The sequence below is a fragment of the Cornus florida genome, unplaced genomic scaffold (genome assembly GCF_030987335.1).
Source record: "Cornus florida cultivar Cherokee Brave unplaced genomic scaffold, ASM3098733v1 CherokeeBrave_3.0.0_Hap2_Chr11, whole genome shotgun sequence".
NCBI classification, from domain to species: domain Eukaryota; kingdom Viridiplantae; phylum Streptophyta; class Magnoliopsida; order Cornales; family Cornaceae; genus Cornus; species Cornus florida.
The window spans coordinates 85047323-85054845 of NW_026775581.1; the positions used below are offsets into that span (position 1 = coordinate 85047323).

Sequence of the window (7523 nt, forward strand, 5' to 3'; positions counted from 1 at the left end):
TGAATCTTATTTTGATTGATAACAACCCAAAAATAGACATTAAAAATACAATGAGTCAGGAATAACAATTTTTCTCTTAACATTCAATCTAGAAGATGCAACATTAGTTTTTACATCCTGCAAATCTTAAGAGTTTGTGATTATAGTATATTAACCATCTTTCAATGCACCAGAAGCAATAGCATATCTATTCAATTTTATAAAACCAGTTTTACAAAATAACAACACAGTTTTTATAAACCACAAGTGAAACAAAAATTAGATTGCGTCTAACTTCTGTGCATAAAGATAGTTCTCTAATACTAATATCCTCATACTCTCTAATTTCAGATGTAATACTCCCACTGACCTAACTACAACCTTGGCATCAGGTCAAAAGATAAATATATATCCATATCATCAAGGCTTCTGGATTCCTGAAATCCTTACGATGAATTGCAAACATGTTTAGTGGCTCCAGAATCTATCCATCAGGAATTAATAGATGCAACCACATAACATAGCTCAATGATTAAATATATATTTTCCTATGCCACGTCATTGCTTAGACAGTTCGTCCTATAGTGTTTTAGTTAACGGCAAAAGAAACAGTTTCATTCGCCCTCAACATACACTGCCTTATTCCCTTTAACCTTTTAGATACCTATGTTTTGTGCTAACCTAGTCCTATTATCATCCTTCTTCTTTGCTTTGCCCGTCCACTTGGGCCTAGAAGAAGATGGTATAGACTAGGTTAGATTGATAGGAACGCCCAAACTCTTGATTATCCCTTCATCTGTTACCAATTCTATAAGAATATCAGCGAGTGTGAACTCAAACTGATTCCTTATTTAGTTCACTCTAATAGAGTCGAACAAGTTTGGTAACAAGGCAATAATCATGTCAACTTGAAACTTACCACCCAAGTCAGCCCTATTGATCTCCAGCTAATTTTAAATAATAAACAATCATTTTCCAAAATTCGATTTCATACTGGAGTTCCTTAGGCTATCTTGATGCTATTCAAGTCTGATATAGTACTTTAGCATACTCTCTATCTAATCTCACCAAAACATCTTATTGACATTTAACATGATGCTTGAAGAAAATAAAATAATGTAAATGTTAGCTTTGGAGCGTATTCGAGGTAAACTCTAGAATATTGCACCAATTCATCTCATTTGTCTTATTTCACTTAATCAAAGCATTAATGTTCTCTTGGGTATCTTAAAGTAAAAGGATTAGATTTTAGGAGTAGTAAATACATTTGTACCACCACGTTGTGAATAAAATATCTAAATTCCTTTTCTAGTCATTATAAATGAAGTCCACATACATTGAAATTAGCAAGCAGATAAAATTGATTAGACATAATTAGTCTAAATATAAATGCATTCATACAATATGCAAGGTGAATTATTAATACTGTCATGCATATTTAAAATTAAAATGAGTTTGTTTACCACATAATATAATAAATCTCAATCGAACAAGAGATCATTATCATTATTGGTGAACAATCCCTTTTAATTAATGTGGGTCCCTCAACTCTGTAGCATAATAAATCAACCAATCAATATGTCAATAACTTATCCTGTTTGAGGAGTTCATTATTACTATTGTAGAGATTCATTTGCTATTAGGTGAGCACTTCCATTAAAATAATATGTGGGTCCCTTAACCACTGCATGAAAAATCGGATAACCAATACACCAATAACTTATTCGGTTGGCGAAGTTCATTATTGTTATTGGCGGGCAAATCCCTTCATCTCCATATTTCTTAAGACAATGTCTTGTCTATCTATATGAAATGATTCCCGATTATGTTTAGCCTTTCTAAAATCACCAAGTGTAGACCACTCCGTTAGGGAGCTAACACTATTGATTTTAGATTGAGTGTATAACGTTATTAGAGCTCTAACGAAAAATAAAACATTAAATATGTTGTCATTATAATCTAGACTCTTTAAATCATGCGTAGGGCCTTATTTTTAAAGATCTAATTACAATAAACATTTAATATTTTTATTTTTATGAGACAACCATTCTTGTAATATTAAGACTCATCAAATCATGCGTGGGGCCTTATTTTTGAAGATCTAATTACAATGGTATTAATAATGAAGGCTATGGGGCAATGTATAAAAATCCCCGCTCCCACTCAATTTTTTTAATCATTCATAATTAAGGTTTTCATTTTATTCAAATACATGATATGATGCATGCTAAACGTCTTGATTTTAATCCAATTAAATTTAAAAAATATTTGAACTTTAAATGATTCACTAATATTTAATTTGAAGCACACTTTAAAAATAATTTACAAAAATAATTTTTCGTTTCCCAATAAGTACTCTCAAATCAATTAGTAATCAAATCCAATTAATTTTCGTAATTTAATTAATATAAATCAAGTTATTTAATTAAATATCATGGATCCAATGCATGAATAATAATAATAAACAATTAATTATTCCATGCATCAGTTAAATAAATAAATAACAGACAGAAACAATTTAAATGGCCAATGGATTCAGCTTTTAACATTTATATGCTCTAAGTAATGCGCGAGGGTCTATCATTAGCCGCGTCACATGGGAATATTTCCCATCAATCCCTCTTGATCTCCGGCCAAAACCTTGCCGCCGACAACTTTCCGGTCGCCTGAAAATCGCCGAAAAATTCCAGAAATTAAATTAGGCCTTAAAAAATTCCAGAAAAATTCTGAAAAATTTCTAAAAAATCCCAGAAAATTCCTGAAGCCTAATTTAACCCTCTTGGACGTTCTTGAAGCTTCATAGCATCCTTTGATGAAGATTACATGGCTTTAAAAATATTTACAATTTGAAATATAATGGAAAAAAATAAATTACATCATTGAACTTTCAAACGGCTAAATCAAAACCTTAATTACATTCATCCAAAGATAAAATTACATTCAATATTCCTATAAGCTTCATCCATGGCCCAAAACACATATCATCATCCATTCACAATTATACATACATCATCATGTATCAATATATATCAATATATTAATTCATACATCAACATACATCAATAAATAAATATATGCATATCAAAATTAGATCCATGAATGATGAATTTTCATAAAATCATGATCTCTAGTAATGAATCAAACCATACTCTGATACCACTGTTAGGAAACGTGCTAGTTTTAAAAACTTTTCGGGAGATTTAAATTCATAGATCTTGATTCATTACATAGAGACAAGTTTTATGCAAAAATAAAACATGATGTATCATTCAATTAAAAGATTGAATACTTATATCAAGGTTTGAGTAAACCTTAAATCTCTCCTCTAAAGTGAATGTTCTCACTTATTGTAGATTCCTTAGCAAGATGCATTCTTCTTGGATCTCCATCTTCTTGGTAATTGTTTTGCCTTTAGGAATCACTCATATGCCTCCATGAATGACCTTGGAAAACTAGGCTTGTGGGAGCCTCCATTAGATGAGAACATAAACCCTAATTTTCTAGAGAGAGAAAATATATTCCTTTTTTCCTTTTACTAAAAATCACACCTAAAATATACATAAACCATGTATATTTATAGGCAACATAAAGGTAAAGAAAAGGAAACAACTAATCATTCTCAATCTCTAATTCACATGTCTCAAATCTAATATGATTCCAATATCAAGTTGGGTTATGAGTGAGAATCCATTGGGCCTATTATTTTATTGGTTACAATGAATTAATAATTGGCCCGGTCCATGGACCCAATTCAATTAATTCATAAATTAATTTCTACTCCACTAAAAAAAATTAATTGAACTCCAATTAAATAATAAATAACCTCTAAGTCAATATTGCACTTTGACCCCTCTATGCATAATTAGTTATTGGATAAATAAAGCCATCAATCCGACTATTTAATTAATATATTTATTTTGGTACTTTTGATTATTTCTGCCTCGATCACAATAAAACATTTGTTTGACAAAAATAATAATTTAAATAAATAAATATATAATAAATCATTTTGTCTAAAAATACACGAAGGCCTTCAAATTTACTTTGTGATCAACCATAATCAATACAAAATAAATACAAGTAGCAACGATGCAAATATTAAAAATATAACCCTCTAACTATTAATTACATAACTACCCAAAGTGTCGGTCTAAGGATCCCGAAGAATCCGCCGAACAAATCAAAGTAATTATTAATTAATAAAAGAGTCTATAATTTTCTCATACTTAAGAGTCAAATGCCATGACGGTGATAGGGAGCAATTGCATACGACGGCTCTCGCAATATATCTCAACCTAACGCGGATCTAGTTCAAATCTTAATTAATTATGAGTCCATCCATAATTACCGATTATGAACCATTTATGATTACTATTTATATATCATGCATAGATTGACATCACAAACATATATATAAATATCTCTTGTAATCAAATGGACACTATCAATTCTATAATGAATCGAAATATAATACATTGAATTCACCAATTATATAAAACATAAATATTTCATAAACGTCAGAAACATATGTCACTTTAATCCAAACAGGAATTTGCTATGCCAGGACTTATAAATCCCATCAGTCACAGATTTTGTCTCAATTCGAATATCTCAGAAGGCGGCTCAAGCTCCACCACTCATGCGGTAAACAACAACAAATTATATGATTCGCAAGGTGATGCACTCCTTGCACCAGAAGCTGAGCTTGTGGGCATCGACAAGCGCAAGCAGGAGCTGATTCATTTGCTGGTCGATCAGGCAGACGATTCAGGAGTACTAAAAGTGGTTTCTGTGGTGGGAATGGGAGGGTTGGGTAAAACCACCCTTGTTAAGAAAGTGTATGATGATGCAGCAGTGAAGAAACATTTCGAGAGCCACGCCTGGCTCACTGTTTCTGAATCTGCCAAGATGGTGGAACTCCTACAAGACATGATTCAACAGCTCTTTGGTGAGATAGAGCAATCCGTCCCCCAAGGATTGCGAGAGATGGACATTAACAAGCTCAAAAAGGTGATTAATGAATTTTTGCAGGAGAGGAGCTACTTGGTTGTCTTTGATGACATTTGGAGTATTGATGATTGGGAAGCTGTCAGATATGCTTTGCCCAAAAACAATTCCAAGAGTCGAATCATTCTTACAACACGTTTTGAAGATATAGCTTCCACCTCTTGCAAAGAAATTGATGGTAATGTTTATCGTTTGAATCCATTGTCCTGGGAAGAGTCTTGGACTCTGTTTTGTAGAAAAGCATTTCAGGGATGCTCTTCTTCTTGCCCTCCTCATTTGGAAGATATTGCTCAAAGTATCTTAAAAAGATGCGGAGGGTTACCACTTGCGATCGTGGCTATTGGTGGTGTTTTGGCAACGAAGAGCCATAGTAGAATTGATGATTGGGATATGCTGAATCGCAGCCTTGGAGGGGAATTACAAGGTAACAATAAGCTTCAGAGCATGAAAAATATACTCTCTCTGAGTTATAACGATTTGCCTTGGTATCTCAAAATTTGTTTCTTGTATTTGAGCATTTTCCCGGAAGATCACGAGATTGAGTGTATGAAATTGATTCGACTGTGGACAGCAGAAGGATTTGTGCAAATCAGGGAAGCTGGAAAGACAATTGAAGAAGTTGCGGAGGGATATCTCTATGAGCTTCTCAACAGAAGTTTGATCCAAGTGGCAGAGACAAGTGTTGATGGAAGGGCCAGAACGTGTCGTATCCATGACCTTCTGCGTGAAATTGCTACTTCCAAGTCAAGAGATCAAAATATTGTAGCAATACTCGCCAGTGAAGCTGGAAACACACCATTGTCGGATAAAGTTCGACGCTTGTCAATCCATAACACTACTAATACGTTGGTAAATTCTATGCAACAAATCGAGCAATTCTCCCAACTTCGTTCGATGGTCATGTTTGGGTTGGTTGATCCTTTGTCATCGACACCTACATTGCTTAGTGGTAATTTGAAGTTGATAAAAGTTTTAGACTTGAGAGATGCTTCTTTGGAGACGGTTCCAGATGAAGTTTTGAAATTGTTTCATCTCAAGGATCTAAGCTTGAGAGGGACAAAGGTGAAAATGCTTCCCAAGTCCATCAGAAACCTTGTAAATCTTGAAACTCTGGATCTTAAAAACACCTTTCTTACTGTGCTTCCAATTGAGATTCTGAAGCTCCAACGACTTCGCCATCTCCTGGTGTATAGGCACTGGACTTTGATAGAACAATATCAACAATTTTGCAGTGCAAATGGTTTGAAGCATTAAAGGGAATTGGTGGTTTGTCGTCCCTGCAGAAGCTTTGTTATGTCGAGGCAAGTCATGGTGATGGTAGCAGTGCTATAGTGAGCGAGCTAGGGAAGCTGACCCAACTGAGGAGATTAGGGATTGTAAAGCTGAGGAGGGAAGATGGAAAGGGTCTGTGCTCCTCCATTGAAAAGTTGAGCAACCTTCGTTCACTGGAAGTGAACTCGACAGAAGAGGACGAGATCCTTGATATTCAATCCTTGTCTTCAACTCCTCGGTTTCTTCAAAGGCTATATTTGCATGGACGTTTAGAGAAGTTACCAAATTGGATACTCTCTCTTCATAACCTGGTGAAAGTAAAATTAGTATGTAGCAAGTTAAGGGATGATCCAATGCAATCCCTTAAAGATTTGCCCAACCTGATGGAGTTTATACTTGGAGACGCTCATGAAAGAGAGGAATTGTGTATCAAGGCTGGAGGGTTTCAGAGGCTTAATACTTTATGCCTTGTCAAATTAAAAGGATTGAGATGGGTGAGAGTGGAGGAAGGTGCTATGCCACTTCTTGAAACACTAAGTATACTGGGTTGTGAATTAGTAGAGGAGGTGCCATCAGGTATTGAACATCTAACAAAACTTCAATCGCTTGAGTTGCTTGATGTGCACCATGAATTGCTTAAGAAGCTGGATCGAAACAAAAGAGGTGCGGATATAGCTCATATTCCCCAAGTTCGAATTTTTTCCTTTCAAAATGGTCGTTTAATGGTACGCAATCTGTAGAGAAAATTTTATATAATAGAGAGAGATAGACATAAGTTAGTTTGGGCTCAACATCACTCTATTACTTTTTGTATTACTTGTTCCTGTTTCGTCAATAAAGCACTTGTATTACTTGTTCCTGTATTACTTGTAATGCTCTTATGGCTGAAATTTCAACAATTACGAAGGCTACTAAATGGAGTTTGGGGTGGGATTATACTAATTTGATTGTCAAGCGTGACTGTGAAGTTCTCTTTGAATCTAAGTGTCTTTTAAGTTGTATTGCTGCTATTTGGGAGGATATTAATCTTATTCTTACGTGTTCAACAACGAATTAGATTTGTAGGAAAGCTAATTCCATAATTCATTTATTGAGTCCACCTGGGCTGAAGAAAAAGGGTACTAAAATATAATCTGATGATGTTCCAAAAGTGATTCTCATCAATGAAAGTTTCTTTCTTGCCTTGAAAATAATAATAATAAAGCACATTACTTTTTCTTGATTCCTTTTCTTTTTTCTATTTTTTTCCAATCTTTGTATTTTTA

At 34.1% G+C, this 7523-nt stretch overlaps 1 protein-coding gene across 1 annotated transcript; it reads left to right on the top strand.

Moving 5' to 3' along the window:
• Positions 1 to 4536: 4536 nt before the first annotated feature.
• LOC132281442 (disease resistance protein RPM1-like) lies at positions 4537 to 7117 on the top strand. Its single transcript, XM_059783143.1, has one exon. It carries the CDS (start codon positions 4537 to 4539, stop codon positions 6238 to 6240), a length of 1704 nt encoding a protein of 567 aa, XP_059639126.1. The 3' UTR covers positions 6241 to 7117.
• The last annotated feature ends 406 nt before the right edge of the window (positions 7118 to 7523 follow it).

Coding starts and splice junctions, on each gene's coding strand:
- LOC132281442 (XM_059783143.1), top strand. CDS start 4,537: ATGCCAGGACTTATAAATCCCATCAGTCACAGATTTTGTCTCAATTCG.